Source organism: Eutrigla gurnardus (assembly GCF_963514095.1).
Source record: "Eutrigla gurnardus genome assembly, chromosome: 17".
Taxonomy (NCBI): domain Eukaryota; kingdom Metazoa; phylum Chordata; class Actinopteri; order Perciformes; family Triglidae; genus Eutrigla; species Eutrigla gurnardus.
Genome location: NC_139928.1, coordinates 9,012,052 through 9,034,610, shown reverse-complemented (window position 1 = coordinate 9,034,610; position 22,559 = coordinate 9,012,052). Strand labels below are relative to the sequence as shown.

The 22,559-nt window shown below is 42.7% G+C and overlaps 1 protein-coding gene across 20 annotated transcripts in view; it reads left to right on the top strand.

Moving 5' to 3' along the window:
* adgrb2 (adhesion G protein-coupled receptor B2) overlaps positions 1-22,559 on the top strand; it is a 195,125-nt gene that overhangs the window by 157,767 nt on the left and 14,799 nt on the right. For 7 of the 20 annotated variants that reach the window (XR_014598645.1, XR_014598646.1, XM_084032099.1 and 4 more), the window contains 12 exons: positions 1,692-1,777; positions 3,503-3,601; positions 7,001-7,100; positions 8,178-8,249; positions 10,468-10,560; positions 11,754-12,008; positions 13,984-14,023; positions 14,429-14,443; positions 16,292-16,464; positions 16,570-17,283; positions 19,592-19,627; positions 21,731-21,844. Coding sequence is in view for 18 of the 20 variants with exons in the window: in XM_084032099.1 (XP_083888225.1) it covers positions 1,692-1,777; positions 3,503-3,601; positions 7,001-7,100; positions 8,178-8,249; positions 10,468-10,560; positions 11,754-12,008; positions 13,984-14,023; positions 14,429-14,443; positions 16,292-16,464; positions 16,570-17,283; positions 19,592-19,627; positions 21,731-21,844 (1,797 nt within the window). In the remaining 2 variants the exon portion in view is untranslated. The remainder of the gene's footprint in view (positions 1-1,691; positions 1,778-3,502; positions 3,602-7,000; positions 7,101-8,177; positions 8,250-10,467; positions 10,561-11,753; positions 12,009-13,983; positions 14,024-14,428; positions 14,444-16,291; positions 16,465-16,569; positions 17,284-19,591; positions 19,628-21,730; positions 21,845-22,559) is intronic. The other 13 variants (XM_084032094.1, XM_084032089.1, XM_084032097.1 and 10 more) reach the window with 9 other exon arrangements.

Sequence of the window (22,559 nt, the reverse complement as noted above, 5' to 3'; positions counted from 1 at the left end):
GGCCCTGAGCAAATAGCAGAGCGGGATGATGCTGACTCACAGAGCTGGGGCCAGACATGACTGGCATGACAATAGTGCTCTCTCAATCTGGAAGCTCGTAGGCTGTTGTCGGCGGCAACGCACACATGAGAGGGAAGGAGATCAGACAGAGGAAGAGAGACTTTTTAGCAAATTGCAAAAGCTGCCAGATGGACCGTTGATGTAGCAAAGACATGGACTTCAAGTAAAAATCCAGCTTCTGCAAAAGCTGGAAATTCAACTGACCACATGAAAGTCAGACTTTTAACTGCTCAACAACTCTTTTTCTTTTAGAATTTCCAGTAACCGTGTATTGAATCTATAAAAGGTCCCCCCTAGCCAGAAGCCGCTCTTAGTGACGGATGAAAGAAGGAATCTGGGTAGACATTCAGTTTGAGAAACCTTGATAAGAATAGGAATGCATTGCATACACAGTGAATGTCATTTGCTGCTAATGCACCGCCGAAGAACACTAGCAGATGAATAACCAAACAGAGGCTCTACGGGGAAAGCCATGAAGGGTGAAGGAAAGAGTACAGATGAATGTTGGAAATCAGGATTAGAAGGAATATGTCGCTGGAATAGAAAATCTCCCAGATGGGCAGGATTTCAGTGGAAGAGGTCTACATGGGGCAAGCCTTGGCTCTGATCTGTGTGTGTATGCCTACTAGAATCTTTGTCACTGGGTCAATGTGGCCAGATGTTTGGCAGGCTTAGCTAGGGATTCCTCATTAGTAAGAGAAGCCAGGATGAGAGGCTATATAAGTTTGTTTTTTTGTTTATATATGTTTTTGTTTTTTTATGAATCACTACACTTGGAAAAATGCGAACAATGAACTTCTAAAAGAAATCATCAATTTCAAAATATTAAAATGTTTTAATATGTTTCTAAAATAAGTGTTTAGTAGTAGTAAAGAAACAAATTCAACATGTTGCACACATTGGGATTTGAAAATGTAAACATAAAGTTTTTGTTAACAAGCAAATTCCACAGATAAACTTTAAAGTGGCGCAATTTCCTCCTCGTGGTAGTGCTGCTCTGCAAGATTTATACTCAGTGCTGCCACTTGTGGCAGGAAGCAATACTGCAACACTCAATGTTCTGTACATCGTCAATGTTGAATCTGAAGAGAAAACATATCTGTAGATTATAATGTTTATTAGTGATGAGCCAAATGTAGTTGCATGTGAATCAGTTGTATAAAAGAGGCATTGATTATTAATCAGAAACATCTTTTAAACGTGTCTCTATTAAAATCTATCTATCGAATATGTCAAAGCATAACACAGCACCAGTTTAAAGAACATAGCATCACAAACATGTATACAAAGGTGGAATGCTGTTAGTATTATAATTATGTTCTTCGTCCTTAAACATTTGGCCCTTATGTATTTTCAAAACTAAGTAATAGTGTGCTGGGAAATCTGTGTATACGTATCATAAAACTGTTATGAAATTAAGCTTTAAACTAATATTGCATAAGTCTGCTTGGGAGTCCTGACAACAAATGCGCTCTCGCTTTCAGTCGTGAGTCCTGTGGGACATTCAAAAAGTCACCTTCAATCAACTGAAACATCACAAATTTTCTTTCTTCCGTGTGTGAATTGAATCCCCGCCGGCAGCTCATCTATTATAGCGATTGTGATTAAACTGTTCTCTCTGTCTCTCCCAGGTCAATATGCTTATTGGAATCGTGGTGTTTAACAAGCTCATGTCCCGAGACGGCATCTCAGACAAGTCTAAAAAGCAACGAGCGGGGTGAGTCGACTTCCTAAACCCTCTCTCTCTCTCACACACACACACACACACACACACACACACAGCTATGCACAAAAGACAGCGACACACACAACTTGCTCATCCTTCCCCGCAATTCTTTGTGGGAACCGACTTCGACTTTGCTGCATTAAATATATCTTACCCTCTGACAGACACAAAGTGAGGGAGACAACATTTTCAAATTTTCAACTCATCTAAAGTGCTTTCGAGAGTCTCCGAACACACACCTACTCGTTCACCTGTGCCTCCCGTAAAACAAATTTGAAAAAGGGTCCAATTTGGCGACAAAATGACAAGACATCTGCTATGTTCTGTTGCTCTGTGAAATCTATCAGCATTAAACAATCGCCTCTACATCTCGTTTCTCAGCATAATGTGACATAGATGAATACGGTGGATATGAAAATCAATGGCAGATGGATACTTAATTATATACTGTAAACACAAGGATGATGTGGGTGAAATTTTTTGCATTATTGAAATTCTCTCAGACATGCACACGCATGATGTATGCACACATGAAAAGACATGCATGCATATACATCCACCTACAACATTACTCCTATTGAAGCTGCGGGCGTTCATCATCTTTACTAATCCTGGGAGTGGAGATTTCCTCGGCTCTCGTTGCCAAATCCATGTTTTTCATTTCCATACCTATTGATTCCATTGTTTTCTCTCTCTTCCTCTCTCTCTATCTCTCTCTCTCTCATTACAATTCCTCCGATGTCTGTCTTTTGCACAAATTGAAATTGATAATTTGTGTATCGCTGCAAGGGTTAATATTACAGATTGGCTCCCCGGGGGGTTGATTAGCTTTGTTACCATTTGATGCAACTGAGATTAAACCATCTGATGTGTACAAACACACCTACACACACACACGCAGAAACAGATGCATGCTTCTTTCTTACAGCCAAAGACCTTGATGTTATCCGAGTATTAAGCACCTTGCCTCTCCGATTCTCCAAAGTGTGTGTTTAGAGTTGCGCACACACACATCCAAGCCCTCCCACACATAGTAAGAGGACAGGCTGTCATTAGTGTAATGTATTTCCTTATGAAGCCGTGGGGATGTGGCTGGCACTAAGTCAATGAGCTGTGATGGGACGCTAATGTAGCATAGCCCGTGCATTGCCCCATCATTCTCCACTTGCGTTATACAGTATGCACACACACACATTAACACACAAACACATACACTGTTGCTCTCCATCTGAGTAGTCAACTGTAAATAAACAACCCGAGCCTTTTTCCTTCCTTTGCACCCTGATGAAGCTCCGTTGTGCACAGCGCTGTGGAATACGATGGTTGGGTGTATTTCCTGTCTGTGTCAGTGTAATCTGTTAATCCACACGATTCTTGTGTCACATTAAAAATGTCCGTCTCTCACTTTTCTCTCCACTTGCTCTGAAACAATGAGTACTCTGACTGTTATTCATTGCTGCTACTTTTTAAGATCTGTTTTTAATTTGCCTTTCTTTCTTTTCTCCCCCCTCCCCCTTTTTCTTTCCCCCACCCCCTCTCACTCTCTGTGTTGTGTACACTTTTTTTTCTCTCCTTTTCTTTTTTTGTTCCTTTTGCAACTGTGACACCTGCACATTCACACATCCGACCACCCCACTCCCTCTCCTCCCCCCCACATGGCTGTGTGTGTATGTGTGTGTGTGTGTGTGTGTGTGTGTGTGCGTACATGTCCTAAAGTGTCCCAGCGGAGGCGCGTAGCCGACTGCTCCTGAAATGCTCCAAGTGTGGCGTGATCTCGAGCACCGCTCTGTCCAGCTCAACTGCCAGCAGCGCCATGTTAGTCCATCTTCATCTTTCTATTTTTTCTGTCTCACTGTTTCTCTCTCTCTTTCTCTCTCTCTCTCTGTGTCTCTTACTCTCCATCATCATCTCTTTCTCTCCTTAATCCTGGGCTGTCGGTAATGATGCAGGATGACATTCAGAGTAAAAAAAATGAAAGGGGGGAAACCTGCAATGCAAGCCCCCACTATTTAATGAGAGCATGTTTTGATCCAAAGTGGATTTTCCTCAGGTCGTGCAGAGCAAACCTGACCTGTGCCAGACAGTGTTTGTGAATCATTCTTTAGAGTTTGATTGAACTCGTTTTTAGTGCGGTATTGCAGAGGCTTAACGCATCACGGCAGCACAATGTCAAGAATAATTCAAACGCTGTTGCTACTTACTGGCTCACATCATGTAAGGTTATGTGGTGGGCTGTCATATCGGTGCCAACACCTTCAACTGGTAGTCACAGTGAACCCATCCTGTTTCAGATGGTGTTAAGTAATAGAATGAGGAAAAACCGGCAACGCTTTTAAGATATCTAACATATCCTCAACTGTTGCTGCGAGTATTTAAATGTTTTATCATTTGTACTGCATGTCTCAGAGAAACCAATTCATTTATAATTGTACAGAGTGCTGCACAGCCTGTGAAATATTCTTAAACCTCTAGAACCTGAGCATGCTGGTGCCGGGGGTGGATGCACATTGCAACAAACCCTAAATAAGGACATGTAAACATGGAGCAAGACATTCAGCCTGCACACCCACATGACGGGAAGAAGCTCGGCTAAAACCTCATGATAACTGATGAAAACTCGTTAACAGTCAATCCGTGCTTGTTAATGATAGAATTTGTACGAGTTCATGCTCCCGACGAACATGCTATACCAACGATATGTTATTATGAAAGCTGAAACTCTACGTTCCAACGGTAGATGTCGACCAAAACTCCCTGAACCAGCAGCCGAAGAAGAGATAATCATAAGCCTCCCTTTACACAGCCATGACCATAAATCATATCTCGCCTATGTCGCCTCTAATCATTTTCATCACATGGGGTAACAAATTATCAATTTACTATCCTAATTCTACCAGCATTCAGCTGGAATACAGTCCCGAGTTGTCGACATAGACCAATGGGATGTGGTTTTCATTATTGGCAACATCTTTAGGGGTTTGATTCACTGATTTTTCAAAACAAGCCTGAAAACAGTTCTAGTTGACACCTAATTTGACATGTAAACAATGTTAAATGTGTTTTGCAGTCACCTGAGAATGTTTCAAATAGCGCAGATGGTTCACAAATTAACCCAAATAACCATTGTTGTATTTTGTGGAGAAGTGAATTTATTCCCTAATTTATTCTGTGTGCTATCTCCATTAACATATAGCCAGTAACACATACCAGTGCTTACACATCTGCAGAAATTCTCGCAAATGTTCTCCTTCTTGATGATGAATGGTAGCAAGATCATGAGCAACATATTCTTTTTATTTTTCAACCAGAGGCTTGAGCCGGAGGCCCAGGGAGGCCTAGGAGTTTATAAGATGTGTATTGGGGCTATGGAGAAATCTCTGTCAAGTCACTATTACATAATCTGTATGTGGAGTTTGAAAGGTCTAACGATACATGTAAGCATCCAGTGGGCTTTTTTAGCCCCACTAAAACTCTCAATTTCTTGGCTTGTTTTTGAATTTTTTCTTTCCCTCCACACTTAAAAGTGTACATTATCCGAGCAATGCAGGGACAGAAACGTCTGATGTACAATGTGCTGCCATACGTGATAATTTAGAATGAAAAACAAAGTGATTATCCAAAACAATTTATGCTGCGTATTGAACTTTAACCTACCAGCATTTCCTATCAAGTCTTAACATGCTCCAATGTGTTGCTATAGTGAAACAAGAAAAAAGACGATGACTGTATTTTTGCTCTCTTACTAGGTCCGTTGTCATGGTTTCATGTTCAGAGCAGCCAGTCTGTTAATGAAAGACACTCCTCCCGTTTACTCTCACAAACAATCTTGTGCATATTTATCTATGTCCTTGTGCAAATCTTTCATTATGGCTTTGTGTTTACTTTGGAAGAGTGCTCTGTTTAAAGCAGCAACTCTGTTCTTAGTTCTTTTGTTGCATGATTGGACACTAATGGGATGAGATTGCTTATTTGTAGTAACAAGTTTGTATCAGTTTCTTGTTGTCCCTGGGAAAACATGGGGCAATTATTGACTTTCTTTCATACAGCTTTGCTCGTCTTAGATCCACCTACATCTTTGCTGAATACATATCTTATTATTAAATAGGTAATTTATATTCACATCGCCGCACTTCTTCTTGATGCTTGTTGTATACTATTTGGTTGGAAGGTCCTTCAAATAATCTGCTTATAGAAATCTTAGCGTGAAGTTGCAATCAAATAGCCTTGGCTGTGTAATTTCTGTGTTTACTGAGGTGACTTTCCAACACAGGAATTCAGCTTAAGTGTTGCTGCAATTTCACCCCCCTTGTCTTTTTATACCCAATTGTCTTGATAAAGGTTTAAAGACTATTACTTGGGAATTTATTTCGAGTAAGAGATAACCACCCACTGAAAATTGTGACCAAAAATCTTTCCACCTAAATGACTTTAGCACTTTGAAATATAAGAGATAATTAAAAAAAACACTTACTATATATAATGAGGTACACTTGCAGTGTTACGTGTCTTTTTCCATAGAATGGAGACTGTTGCTGTACTGAACCATATTGCATGGTTAAAAACCACAGTCAACAACAGCTGTAAACTTTACAAATTAACAAGAGGACAGCACAGCTTTGGCTTTATTGCCCTATTTTCTCTTTTATTCATTGCCTAAGACGTGCGACTGTAAAGGGGTGTGCGCAGTTTCTCAGTGTAGTCAGTCTGTTGGACTGACGGTTATAAACCCAGAAATACATGCTCAAACAGCATGAACATTTTAAATTGGTGTCTGACGCCATAAAGTTGCAGATACAGACACGCGCACTCGCACACACTCCCGCACACACTTCCTCCTCAAAAGCCCCTGTGTCAGTACTTGTCAATGGCCTGCCTTCCCCCCTCCCTGTTAGCCCCTCTGCCATCGTCTCACAGTCCACCAGCATGACACTTACGTGAGCATCAGCCATGTAATTGTGAGCAATTGTCAGTCTCATAACTACATGTATCTACATGATTACACATCATCTTCCACTTCTCGGTTGAAGGATTAAGTGTGAAGCAAACCTCAGTGTGCCAATCAGCTTCAAATTGCCCACCGCTGAACCTGTGACTGATCTGTTACCTACCAAATGTGGCTGGTCTGGTTTGAGACTGAACCCCTTGTTACTTCTCCTTCTTTCCCCCTCCCGGTACCCCTCTCTGTGCCTGCATCACTTTCTCTTTCTCTGACAGGGCGTCTCTGTGGAGCTCCTGTGTGGTTCTTCCCCTGCTGGCATTAACCTGGATGTCTGCAGTGCTGGCCATAACAGACCGGCGCTCCACACTCTTCCAGGTGATGTATCTCAGCAACACTAGCAGATGCTCACATACTGTGATTCTCCCGTACACAAGTGATCCATCATGTATGGCTTCAAATAGTGCAACTCTGATGTAAAATAGGTCTTAAAAGTTTAGGTAGTCTCAGTTCTTAACATTTTATTCATTTGGCCATGAAAACCAAAAGACAATTGAAAGAATGATTCCATGATTAAGTAAAATGCCTTTGGGAAAAATAGCATCAACGTTGATAAAGGTTAAAACAAAGAAGAACCTGCGAAAGCTACAGGATCAGAGACAGTCTATGGATGACAGTATGGACAGCTGTGATCATTTATTATGAATAATTATGATTTTCCTGACTCATATTAGTGTTTTTCTAATGAGTATTGAGTCATTTAATTACAAAATAGCAGTAACACAGGATATGATAATACAGTGGATTGCAATGTGGGAGCCACAGCACCCTGAGGTGCCTTTAAAGACAGTTCAAGCATTTTAGCGGATTTATTTCTACTTTTCTCTTAAGTTTTAGAGCATTTTTCACTGCAGTATTTACATAAACAACATTTTTTGTGTTCTGCGTTAAACTGTATCAAAGAGAAAAGAGAGGCAAAATACATCTATATGCTAAATGATCAACGTTGCAATTTTACCACAGCTAATAATGGTAATGAAAGCTCAGGATTTCTGGTTGTCGTGGTAACACAATCCATTTTCTGGGTTTTCCAGGTGTACAGTTGTGAGAAATAGTGTTTGTCAGAGCGGTAATGGAAAGATTTAGAAATGCTGATACATTTCAACCCTCAACACAGTTTGAGACAACTGAACCTCCCGGCCAAAAGAACTAGAATCAGGCTGTCTAATGTAAGCAGGTGTAAGCTTCCAGCTTTTTGTGGTTAGCTGTTCCATATCAGAACGCCTCTTCTGCAGCAATGGTGCCAAATATTAATATAAGTTCATATACAGTATATTCTGTGTGACTTTTTTATGGTCAGTGGAGTGCGTGACATTGGGGTGACATTGTTTAAAAAAGGCTTGGGAACCAATAAGGTGATAGTAATTCACAAGCAAATGTGTCTGTCTCCTCCAGGTCCTCTTTGCAGTCTTTGACTCCGTCCAAGGTTTCGTCATCATCACTGTCCACTGTGCAATGCGCAGAGAGGTGAGTCCGGTTTCCTCCTCCCTGCTAAGCAGCTGTGCGGATCCCAGACATGTTGAGCTCCTACATTTTTAATTCAGCACCACACCGTGACCTCTCCGACATTCACCCCCCTGCGACAGGTGGGATTCGTGTTCGCAAATGTCACGTTAGTTTCCGGGTCAGTCTGGAGTCACGGAAGAACACGGGCGAATCAGACATGAGAGGGATTAACACGCTATTTATGTCCTATGTTGCGGCGCTTCTTTGCCATAATGCAGTATGATAGAACAGTATTGTCCGTCTGATCCAAGGCTGCTTTAAGGAGCTTATTAAGATGCTGTATGGAATAAGAAGCTAAGTCCTTTCCTAATACCCCCTAGTGCCTTTTTGCCACAGGCTTTGCTGTGGCCCCTGGGAGGCTGATTCTTAACCTCATTGTCCACGTACTTGTAGTCATGCCCTTGAGACCGACATTTATACACACTCATACACATTTACCATTCTCTAACTCACAATCACACTTGTTACAATTAATGGATATGCAATATCATCATCATTCCATAAGTGTAAATGGATTGCTGATGCAACAGCACCACACACAGACTCTTCTATATCCAAGAGATCATTACGATTTTGAATGCATTGGATTCTTAAATGCTTGGAATGTTTAGCTGCGTTAAATCAATATCACAAAAGCAGTAGGGATCAGGGAACAATAAATCCAGGAATTATATATTGTAAATGTTTGAAAATCCCCTGCATAAATCCTTGAAGCTGCTGGATAACATGGAGGGAGGAAGGGAGGGAGGGAGAGAGGAGAGGAACAAGGGGGAGAATCAGGAAGCATTACATTGCAAAACAAGAGAGAAGGCAGTGCAAAGGGTCATGTTATGTTTCGGTAAAGTACAGACACAAAACATGTCGGTGAGCGCTGTGCCATGTAGCGCGTCATGGTAGCGCTCGCATGCGGCGGAGAGTGAAAGGGCAGCGGTGGCTCAGTTGGCCTGCTGAGATCAGTCGAGGGCGGATGAACATGTGCGATGTTACAGGTTGTGTGATTAGGAGGCAGTAGGAGTGGAGAGATGTAAAGGGAAGTATATTATGAGAAAAGGGCGTGGGAGGGACTTTGTTGAGGGTGTATATTAAGAAGGGGATGACGGAGGGTGGGCGGCAAATTGCATGCGGAGATCTGTGGGGGACGAAAACCGTGATTCAAGAGCGAAGCGGGGGGTGATGGTAGGGGAGGAGGAAGGTGGAGAGAGAGGTATGGACAAATAGTGGGGCTCTTCACTTTGAAGTCGCACTGAGTTAAGTTGCCAACACACACAAGAAGAGAGCGGGGAACAAATGCCAGCAAGGATGAGCAAGGACATAAAGAGAAGAGACAGAGGAAGGGAACAATGGAGGCAATACCCTAACCCATGCAGTATTAATCTGACATGGATTGTACTCCCCCCACACACACACACACACACACATAGATGAGACCCGCCAGCGAGAGTGAAGATGCTCTCATTCGCTCTTGCATCCCTTCTTACACAAGCACTCTTGTTTCCACCTATAAGATTCTTATGGGATTTGACAGCAGCAACATTGAGAAATGATGTTCCTCCTCAGCAAGTAACCAGGGTATCCATTATACAAAGCCCAATGTGGGAAAATAATCTCGGAGTTTCGCTGTGAAACATAATGCACGCGGAACCATTTCATTTGAGCTGTGTGACAAGAAGTCGACCTTCGAAGGCGGGCTGATGTGTGTTTGCTCTGACACCATACGTGGGAGGATGAAGTAAAACAATGACAGTGGAACGGCCCATGGGTTAGAACATCTCTATACCGCACTGTTGGTTTTAATTTGGACCGAGCGCCACTGATCTCACAAGGCTCAAATAGGCCTCTTTGAAGAACTGCTGTGTGCTTTCTATACCAGATCCACCGACTGTTACATAACCTACGAGCTGAGCTACTTTGCGAAGAATATAGCTTTTTTTTTCCTTTTACTCTGCCAATTTCACCTAATTTAATATTCACTGAACATCTGTCATTGCAGAAATAAAGACGAAGTCTATAAAATGTGTGAGGCAGTGTGTACCCCATGCTCCATTTGCCTGACTAACTTGAGTAAAAGTTCCTCAAGTTTCCTGTGAATCCTCCCTTCCTCTCCTTCATCATTATGTTCCTACTTTTCCTCTCTATATTCATCCTTCCTCTACCCCCGTCCCTTATTCCGCCCCTTCAGGTGCAGGACGCGGTGCGCTGCAGGATGGGGGGATGCAAAGATGACAGCGAAAACTCACCAGACTCCTGCAAGAATGGACAGGTGCAGATCATGGTGAATAGCATTCCATTTCATCCCACATTGCAATCCATTAGCCCCGGACTAACATCAACCAGGCTGCTACTTTCTAGAAGCTTCAGCTCCTGTAATAAGAAGCATGATTGCCATTAATGAAGTGCTCCAACTCACTCATAGCTGGCTCTCTACTGTTCCTTAACAGGAAGCATTATTGTTTATGCATGTATGCATCTATACATTTTATGTTCCCCACAGTTGCAATTTCCCTTCCAGCCTGAAACAAATGAAATATTGTCAACAAATATAATTGCTCTAACAATTTCCTGCCCAAATGAATATGTCCTTCAAGATAGAAATGTCTATATTGCCCACTGTATTTCATTTACTTTTAACCTAAACTTCTGGCTATTTATTTAAAGAGCACAGAGCTCCCGTGAAGTTAGTATTGCTCCAAATGTGGCTAATAGCGTGATAAATCATATCGACTTGAACTGCCTTGCCAATGTCAGTGCGGTCGTACTGCCACTAGAGTACGAGAGCATGAGCGCTCTTCCCTTTATTCCTCCCTCAGACCTGTTTGCACTAACGGTTATGGCTTTCTGAATGCCCCTCTGAGGTTATCAAGATTAAACTTTGGAGCCATCATTTTCCTTGGGCAACCCGTTATGACACATTTTCTGTCTCTGTTTTCGTAACCGAGAGGAACATTTACAGTCTAACTGTTCTTATTTAAATTTACTTTAGATCTAATGCCGTCATAGACACAGCTTGTTGCTATTCCAGCTATTGCTCCATTAAGAAAGACAGCTGGTAAAGCTTTAAGTTTTCCTCTCTATGTGTATCGCTGAAGAAATCTGCTCAGACAGCACATAGGGGCTGTTTTACGAATGACACAATACCATAGAGAATATTAATTGTGATGGATAATTTGCCGAAGCTGCTACCAGTTAGGCTTTATCGCCATCATAATTACTCTCAGGTGTTCATGCTGTATTCACAGGAAATCTCATTAGAATGTTAAAACCCCTGACATTTACAGAGATCATAAAGATGTAGAAGTGAAGATACACCTTCTTGTTAAAGTTGAACCAAAGCCGTCTTTGGAAAAAGTTATTTAATTAGTAAATCCCTGATTAAAACTCAGCGCTGTCCTCAACAAAACTGGTTATATTTCCCTCCTGTAACATTTCATCTTTATGTTTTACCATTAACTTGTTTCACGCCATCAGAAGGGTCCAAATGTGAGCTACTGCGGGCAGCAGTGTGGCTCTCTGCGTTACGGCACATCGCCGTGCCTGTCGGGTTGCCTCCCGCCGACGGGGCACCAGGCAGGTCTGCCAGCCTGTTACCTCAGTCTGCCCCGCAGCAACCACGACCCTGGGCTCGAGCACAGCCACGCCCTCAGCCACGCACATGAGCATGCCTCCATCATGAACAACACCCACAACCACGCTCATACCCACAACCACATCGGCAGCCAACCAGTATGTCACCTGTGGAGATGATACCGTCATTATAAGGAGTGAAGCCCATAGATGGAGAAAGGTGGAATCTGTAAAAGCAATATTTAGCAACAAACAGGAACATTTGAAGGAATGGTTCAACATGTTAGTTCATCTTAGTTCAGGAACTAGACTGGAAAAAGCTCTTAATGCCACTAATTAAAACTGTTTTATCTTGTTTGTTTAATCTGTACCAATGACTTCTTGTTGTTAACATGTGGTTGCCACAACTTCAGAAGGTCACTGGTCAGGAAATGCACACAAACCCCCGTAGAATCATTTTTTTTACATTTGGATGTTACTATGGATTTACCAAACAAGATATAATATGCTGATTAATGAGAGAAGAGGTCAGCCAAGCTAGCTGACTGATTTAGTATACAAACAAGAGAGTTCACTGACTAAAAGCAAATCAACTTTTTGCCCCCAAAAAATATTCCTTCAAACAAAAAAATCTTTGCATCAATGTTTGTTTTGACTCGATTACATATTTCACCTTTAAATCTAGGAATAGCTGTGATGTATGGATAGAAACTAGCACTTTTTCTGTGGCAAGATAGCAGACAGTGTATTAATGTCTCTGGGCATCTCTAATTGATTTAAGAGATAATGGTTTCTTTTGCATTATCAACCTCACCAAGAATACTGTATATCATTGAGTGTCTCAACAGGAGTGTGTTCCCTTGTGCTGTTTTTAGACGTTGATGCCTCACTGTATTTAACCTGCAAGGTTGTTGCAGATAGTGTGTTATAGTTAAGATAAAGATGATTTGTTTTTTATGAATTTGGATGGCAGAGAGAGAGACTGAGAGAAAGAGAAAAGGGTTTCTTTCATATCCCAATCTGGCGATGTAGTAGAGACTCATTTATGGTGCTGCGGGTGATTTTCCTACTAAGAGCTTTTCCGCTCCTCTGAGACCTTTACACATTCTCTCCTTCTCTCTTTCAGTTATTCACCCCCCTCTCTTTGCCTGTGTGGCGTGCCCAAACTGTCTAAAATCTATAGTTTATTATCCAAACAAAGGCTTTTGTAAGTGAATCCCGCTGAGGACAGGAGGAGGCTCCATGGTGAGAGAAGGGAAGGACCACAACTGCATAGCAATGAGCTTCACTTTTCATTGAAGTTTTCATGAACTTGAGTGGTGGCCATTTTCGAAAACAATCCTTCTTCATTCAACCCGACGCTCTCTGGGGTTGGGAGTGTTCCTTTACCCTAAGGAGAAATGCCACCCTGCTTTCCTCAGGGGGATTGTAGATCAAACCAAAGAAACATTGTCTGATGTTTACTTACGAACATACAATTTGAATACAGAGTGCAGCTGTGTGGATGCTTTTGTTATGGTCGTCGATGTGATCGAATCAGAAAAAAAGCATTTGGATTATAACGTCGTATACTTCCTTCCGGTTTCTGAAAAGAGCGACTGGAAGGCGACAAAGTTTCACTTCAACCGGCACAGCAGATAATAGTTTTGCTGCAGTATAAATTTCTGTCGATAGCGAGGCGACTGCTGAGGCATAGTAGCATTACATACCTGGCAAAACACCACAGCGGTCCGCTCTTTCAAAACTGTATTTGGATCAGCTGCTGTGAACCGATACACATCGTGAAGAGAGCAGCCGCGGGTGCCGTCACACAGAAGTGTCTGTTCTGCTTTGCTTAGTAAAGGCTTTGGAGAAATTATTGTGCTGCTTGTATGACTCAAGGCAACGTTTTCAGATCTTGTTGACAGGGGGCATTGCTAATTGACCGGGTTGTAAAGTGTTGTAAAGTGTCACCATGGCAACAGATCACATCCTGTTCTTAAGCGTCAACATTACCATAGAGTGTGAGAGTCATTGGATACAGCATAACCATTTTGAGATCCAGTAACTCATCAGACATGTGCCTCTAATAATGTGGTGATTATAATGACACTCATTGCCTTTCCTGTCTCTCCACCCCGCCTCCCTCTCTCAGACGGATTTTGAGAAGGATGTTGACCTGGCATGTCAAACAGGTGAGCTCTCCCCATTCCACCTGATTTCTCTTTCCTTTTCCCCCCTTTGTCTAATACAGGAGTAGCATTGCCAAGTGGCAAACGGAGAGATGTAAGTTAGCTTGCTGGTTGAACATGTTCTAAAATTACAGGCAGTGATGCGTTACCTCGCGACACGGTTTTGCACTAATTATTATGCCTTATCAATCAAACCGATTCCCGCCCAATAAGTGTTCAGCGAGCATATGTTGGAATGAGACTGTGTTTAATTGTGCATGATAATAACTCCTCAATGTGCTCAGTCCCGTTTCACTCGCTGATGACGGTGGTCCTGCGTGTGGCCGTCTGGATGTGCTGCAAATTTACTAGAAATGTGTTGTGCTTTAAAATATTAACACGGTCACTTTCCCCACTCCACCCTTGCAGAGAGAGGACACCCATGTAAGTTTTGCACCCAATTGACCTTCTTAACGCTGCCTGGTAGACTTAAATAAGTCATATAGATGAATCCACGGTTGTGGGTGAAAGTAGAGAAGCCGCCATATCTGCAGTGGCATGTGGGGAATTTCAATTCTCAAGCAATTTTTGCCAAGAAATCTGTCCAATAAATCCTGGATAACATTCGCTACTAAATCAAAATCTACTGACAAATGGCTACATGTCTTTTCTGGGTACTGCTGTTATCAGCTGCTTCGTCAACAGGAATAAACAGCCTTGTTTAGCTCTTTGTTTCAATCGCAGAGCAGCAATCAGCAACCACAAAAGACACACATATCTCATGCAAGTTGGTTCTTTCTTTGTTAGTATGTTTTGTGGCCAAAATTCCACTTGGACAGTATCCTTTGTTTCCAGGTTTTATATGATGCAGAATTTTACTCTGATTACATTGCAAGAAATCATGGCTTTAAGTTAGTTTTATTCCACACAGAAATCTGGTATCTACACTACGGAGGTTGACCAGTAACTTTCTTTGCCTCAAAGGCTGTGTGGTAACCAATAATATAGAATCTTCGGTGGTAAATTCCTATGGTGATTAACCCAAACATATCTGCTTTCACCATCAGTGTACATGTGTTCAGTTTAATGATGCTAATGCAGCAATGGCACAAAACAACCGCTGGATTCGTCTATAGTTCACTCTCTCGGTCTCCACTGTTGGATGCAGATGTGAAGGGAAAAAACCTGTCCAGTTCTTTCACATACACCAACAGGATGGTTAAACAGAGAAAATGCTGGGCTCTGTACTCAGACAGTGTCACTGCTGCTATGCAGCCTCAGCAGGACCCACCTTCAATGTTTTAATAATAAACGTGTAGCTTGATGTTTTGTCACATTAATGCTGTTAGCTTGAAAACGGTCTGGGCTACATCCTTTGGTCTAGCATTGGATTATGGGGACCGCAGTGTAAATATTATTGTCCTCTGATGGTGACAGAATGAGCATGATATCTAGCATGAAATATCCGATGGTTTGGACTTGTGTTTGATCGTGATGATGGATTGATGTTGGTCGGGATTAAACATAGTCTCACATCAGCATGCTGTAGTTGATTTTGGAGTAGCGATTCTAGAAATGTATAGCATTCTGTTTGTAGTTTATTTCCTCAACAACATGCATGAAAGCCAAAAGCCCACTGTAAGTAGTTTCATGTTCTGTTTTTATTTACAATGTTATGAAATAGAAACGTGATTCGCATGTATTAAAGAGCATAAACGCACACCTACTCATGCACAGAGTAGAATACGCTGGTGAGCAAGATATGGGCCAAGACTCGGGTGGGAGGGAATTTGGCTCCATTTCATGTGAAGCACACAGCATTTTGCACTCAGGCTCTTTCTCTAAGCTAATAAAAATCCTGGCTCACTGGCAAATCTTGAGATGAAGCAAGACTGAAGGTCACAGTGTCAGAGACAAAACTCATCTTAGTTACTGTGGACCATATAACAAATGACACAAATGAGAAGGGGAACGTTTCCTTGGAGATGCAATCTGCCACACAGCTACATCAAAGCTGCAAACAAACTTCAGTGTCACAACCTAAATTATGTTTATGTCTCTCCTATCTCTCAATTGTCGTGTTGTATGTTTGGCATGCATTATATCAATAACTTTCTATTCAATATCCATTCCACTTTCTCCCTCAATGTTCCTCTTCCGAACCCTTTGCGCTTTCCTTTACCTCACACTTAAACTCTTCACCTCTCCTACTTCTCTTGCCTTCGCCAACTCCCCTAACTCCTCATGTCCACACTCTTCTACTCTCTCCACTGCTTCCCTTCCCATCCCTAGTCATATTCAAGGAGGTGAACACCTGTAACCCGGCAACCATCACTGGGACCCTTTCCCGCATCTCCTTGGATGATGAGGACGATCCCAAGCTGTTAGCCCATCAGGAGGGGGGAGTGGGGGTCAACTTCAGCTCCCTCCCCGGGAACATCCCCCCTCCCAACCTCATTGTGCAGGTATGGGATTGAAGTTGCCAATAACTGACCGATTGAATGATCAGTGTTTTGCTTTCAGTAATTGTACAACTAAAACTTTCTGGGGGGCGGGGGGGTTTCCACAAGGTTCCAACCCTTGGCGGCCTCAATGAGCTGAGTGATACGCCCCTAAAGAAGGAGGTCAACATAGATCAGCAGAGACAACAGGGGCAGCAGCGCAGTGGCGCTCCAATCTACCTGTGCACCGAGAGTGGCCTGGGCTGGGCTCGTCCGCCCCCTTCCTCCAACACCTCGCAGGACGGAAGTGCCGGAAGCGGGGGAAGTGGAGGGGGAGGAGGAAGTGGCGGAGGCGGGGAGGGAGACTACATGGTCTTACCTCGTAGGACGGTTAGTCTCAAACCTCCAGCGTCCTCCTCCCAAGGAGGAGGCCTGGGACTCGGGTGTGAGGACAAACCCCTCAACATCGCAGTGGAGGATCCTCCCTTCCCCCCACCTCCCTCACCCTTGACCCTCCACCCAGCTGAGAGTGAGGCGTACCCAGTGGATTTTGTGCCGTCGAGTGTGGGCGACATGAACATCGCCATGAACCTCAACCGCTCCTACGGGACAATCAAAACCATGCCCCACGGGCACGGCCACATGATGGCTCAGGGTGGTCTTGTACACTCCCACGGAGGACACCTGCACACCCACGGGCATTCACTGCAGCTGAAGCCGGGCCAGAGGCCGTCGGTTAGACAGATCCTGACAGGGGGAAGCACAGTGGAGAGGACCAGGACCTTGCCACGCAACCTGGGCAGCACCAATGCCAACAGCAACGTCTCAGCAGGATCCTTGGAGGTGGGTAAGAGGTTGAGGGATGAGGGAAGGAGGTTCCCTGTGGTGCAGCAGCGTATTCACAGTGTTCCTTGAGCACACACATTCACAATCATGAATGTGATGGTGGTGTGGCTATATAAGTGAAATTGTAGTGGTGAAATTTGAGTTGAGAATGACAGCAAGGCTGAAGAAAGTTTTAAACACAGTAGTTTATACAAGACATATGCATATAATATAATTTATTACATACATCTAATGTGTGTAGATTTTGATCACTCGAAAAAATTCAAGCATTTTCTTATCCACATAGTCTGTGATATGTAGTTACAATATGTCAATCACACTGGGATAATAGCACAGTTGTTTGCCTCAGAACAAGGCTGCTTCAACAACTGTGATTATTTTCAGCTATTCATTGCTGCTGACTGACAATGACTTGTTGAAATGAGTAATTCACTTAATGACAGACAGCTTCCTCTGAGTTTACTGTGTGTGTGTGTGTGTGTGTGTGTGTGTGTGTGTGTGTGTGTGTGTGTGTGTGTGTGTGTGTGTGTGTGTGTGTGTGTGTGTGTGTGTGTGTGTGTGTGTGAGAGAGATACCCCCTCCTCACCGTACAAGGTGGCGCAGCAGATGGACTGAGAGAGACAGGATCAGAGGAAATACCCCTGGTGAATGTCTTTCAGCCCACCTTAATTTTACACACACAGAAACAAGCGCACGATAACACAGACACATAAACACACGCATACACAAATGCACACTTAGGAGCTTCCCCTAATGGCATATTGCTGACTCACAAGGTTGATTAAAGAGATGGAAGCGACAGTTTCACCGAAAAGTGCAGATGCTTCATTTAGGGCTGAGGACGTTAAGGACGAGTCATTAAAACTCATAAAAAATCAGAAGAGCTACGAGTGCACTCATGAATACCGGAAAAAAAACAGGAGAGAAATCTGCAGAGGAACCTGCAGGATGTAATTTACTGCTATAATTTCACCCTGTTTGAATATGCTTGATTTGGAGATGGATATCAAAGCGTGCCTCTCAAGATTAAATCACGGCAGCGTTTTACTCCCCAATTCAAATACGGTAACGCATAATGGAGGGATCACGCAAATGCACTCACAGTGTTCACTTCACTGTTGATTTTGAGCGAGAGGCTTGTAAATTGAAACTCTAAATGATCTAGTCAAGGCGGGACAAAGGTTTCACAGGGCATATTATTCTATCGTGGTACTATAGAAACCAGTGGAGGGAGTAGTGAATATGAATGAGTGGCTGTAGAGGGGAAGTCATCATATGATTCACTGCTTTGAGTACATGTTTGTGACTGGTTGGCTGTGGGACCATCATGCCATCATAACGGCACATCACAGGAGAGTTCCTCATGAATTTTGGATGAGTGAGTTAATGACTGCTGTATCTACGTCCCCGCCAAAACATGCAATATACCGTAAGTGTATATGCATGTTGCATGTCTACCATATTGCAAAGCAAACTCACGGAATTTCTCCGTTGTAAGGTAAGGAATTGTCTGTAGGTAGTTATCGCATCGTGTTTTACGAGCAATGGAAGTCACAACGTGAGAAGGACACCGCAGAAACCTCTCCATCTGTTTTCATTTTCTTTACCTTTTAAAACTTTGGCTGCCATAGCATCAGATCAGCAACTCTACCCTTTTCCAAGAATGAATACATCTTTTAACTAACTACGAAGAGCAGCTCCCCTCACTGCCAAATGCAAATCTGGCAGATGGCGAGAGCCAAGTTGGAAGTCGGGGTTTGAATGTAATGCAATGCAATGTCAGGGCCAGATGAGTTGGAAAGGCCTGCAGCTGTTAAATTGGCGTCTTGTGTGCCTCTCGCTATAGCTGCCGAGGCACTTAAGAGAGAGAGAGTGGTGCGGTCCAAACAAGATTAGAGGATGAAAACCATTCCTCGTGTGTTTGTCGCAGCGCTTTTAATCGGAATGTCTCCAACAAATCCCTCCAAAAATAGCAAAGGGGGATGATTTATGCTGGGGCTGTAATGATTGTGTTTGAGAGTATGTGAGCCGAGAAATTATTGTTTCGTTCTAATTCTGGGTTATTCCACTTCACTAATCTCATTACGTTGAAATAGACTGAATAATTTGCTTTTTGCCTTGACATTTGTAAGAATATCTATATCCTTTTGGGCAGCCAGTGCATATTAGCTTCCCTCTTGTTACTAAACAATGGCACTGAGAGATCCACAGATACGTCGGGATGGAGAGGTCTTAAGTTCAATAGTGGTGGAGGGGTTGGTTATTGATGCTTTCTTCTCTCCCCCTGCCCCCCCTCCTCCTCCAGAGGAAAAGAGTACGGTACTCTGAGCTGGATTTCGAGGTAAGATCTCGGACCTCATCCCCCTGTCATCAGCCCGTCTCTGCTTTCTTGTGCTTCTGCCAGGACTTGAGTAACGCATAGAGGAGCAAAAAGCATCGCTAAATCCCTCCCTTCACACCTGTGTCTCCCTTGCATTTAGAAGTATGGACTGTTTCAGACCTACCTTACAACAGTATGCTGTTTCTACAACAATGACCTTCAAATTTGACACTAGTTATTATCTGTTTATTAAGTGATTTATATCAATTAAAAAAAAACATTCCACTGACATGCGCAATTAATGGAAACAACGTTGTCATGTCACTGTGAGGTTTCAGGTTGAAGAAACAGCAAAGTAGAGTGCTTCTTGTGTCTGAATGAATACGTCAGTAATGCAGTTATGGGTCAACACAGTGTGTGGCCTTAGTTGATTGGCTGGTTATATCTGTAGGAACGACATGATTTGACAATGTGTGAGTACGTTTCTGTTTGAATGAGCCCGGTGTTCTGTGAATCTCCAGTCTCAAGCAAGTATCCCTTTGCAATAAAAACCTCCCTGTGCATTGCTGCTTTTTTTTTTTTTTTTTGCAAGACTTCAGTGTCATTAAGACTGTTGCAAAGACTGGACATTCACCTTCCACCATGGAGCTATATCTTTCATATTCAGGGTATGTGTGGCGACAAGCTACTAACAGTGACTATGGCTGATTGTTTAACTTATCCGGCAAATTTAATTGAGAGTAATTTGTGGTCGCTGCATGCCTTTAGAACAAGGAGATTACCTCTCATGGAAATCAACTCTTTTCTCATCAATTGACTGTTGACTTTGAGAAAGAGGTTGACATAGAAGTACCACTAATTGAGCGAAGTTTACACTTCCATGATTTAATGGAAGGTAAACCCATTTACATCCATGTTTTTTTCTTTGTCTTTGAGTTTGCCCATCCTTTTAGACTGTCAAACATTTACTTCATAAACCAGTTTTAAATTGAATTAATAATATAGTCTTTGAGGAGAAAAAAGGCATTTCTGAGGACTCCAGAGGAGTACTCCATTGATTTGGTTTTGCACTTAAAGTTTGGGAACTTGCAAGAGAGACAGTCAAACTCTGTGCAGCAGGAGCAGTGATATTCTTTTACCTTTAAGTTTGGGTCAAGCGTCCCAAAATAACCCTGGCATCATCAAGGTTATTTTTCAAACTTTGGAAGGCTCACCAAGAACATTATACAACATTGTAACTGTGCAGTACTCACTTGGAATAAGTAAACTGAACTTTAAGTGTAGAATTGTTGGAGTTCCCCTGTAAATAAGTGCTATGGTTTAAAGGTTTTAGAGATCACTTATAGGAGGTCTTGAACAAAAATCTTAGACAAAATGACTCAGATGAGAAAAACTAAAGACATAGCACCAAAAAGCAAGGAACTAGTAACACCTTTTAGCTAAGCAGAGAGGAGAGTGCCCACTCTGAAGTAATTGGAGCCAGTGCTAAGCGCCAGTCCTGGCTGGTAAGTGCGGTGTGAGTGCTGGCATCTTGCCCCTGTGTCACTTTCAACCTCGCAAGCTGCTTTGACGATTAGCTACTGCCGAGCAGCTCCAGCACTGCCTATTAGCACGGAGAGACAACAGCAGTGACACTGACAAATGCAGTATGCTGTCAGAGAATTAAAGATCCGGATGAATCCGTATTCTAGACGGACATATTCAGAACACAGGGAAGGCAGTTTTTGTCAAATATCACTCGACATAGATGTGTTAGACGTTTAATGAGTTAGACAAAATCCGGAGGTAACAGGACTGCCAGCTAGCAGGCGCCAGTCTGGAACGTTGGCATATATGTCAGTCATTTTCACCAAATTTTCACTTAAATTACTCCCCTGCAGCATTTCCACTTGCCAAATTCTTAAAAGTCAGAGGAAGTGGTTGATGTATGAGCATGAGCCAGCAATCGATCGATCTGTCTGCGTCCCTCTCTCTCGGCTGGCATCACTGCAGTCCCTCAGCATTTTACCCATTCCTGGCTGCCCCTATTTTGCCCCCCCCCCCCCCCCCCCCCTCCCCACTTTTCTTTTTTTTTTCTTTCTATTTGGTTCATTTTTGCTGTCCCCTCCCTTTCTTCCCTTCCAGAAAGTGATGCACACTCGCAAAAGACATTCTGAGCTGTACCATGAGCTCAACCACTCGTCCAAGTTCCACACCATAGACAGGTATAGCAGGGACCCCGCCATGTCCACATTCAAGGTAAGACCATTGCCCAAATGCGGGACGGGAACCCGCTGTACCTTTGCACCTCCACCCCCTTCCGCACTTTGTCACAACCCTAAAACTCCAAAGAACTGACAGGGAAAGGCAGCAGGATGCTTTACAGAAAGTAGCCAGCGCTTGCTAAATATTATCAACATTATAGTGGCAATATATGTTCTGGCATTAAATGCTGCTTTGAGATAATTCTATTCCTAAAATATGTTCATAAACAAATAAGGTACTTTTGAAAGTGATTATATTAATTATGTCTTTTTTGTCTTTCTATCTGAGTTCCTGCCTCAGAAATGTGAAAACATAATTTGCTCTAACAAGGAAACATAATTTAAATTGTGTATGTATTTTCTTTAGTTGATTCGTTCACCGTGGTACTTATCACATCCGTGGAGAATCGAACAATAACTACCTCATATATATCATTTTCTTCCAGCTTTCTTATTGTAAATACCTTTTTATACCTGCCTGTAATTGGCTTCAACCTAATTTATTCTCACTTGTGGTTGGAGGCTTATTAAATACCTGTCAAAACAGTTGATCACATAAGCTGCTAGCTGAGGGATAATCAATCACAGCCAGTTAATGAAATCGAAGTTCTGCAATTTAAGACCTGTGAAAGAATTTTTTCACACGTACCAAATCACCCCACCATTATGCATTGCTGAAAACACACACAAGTGCTTCGTCTATGCCTGTC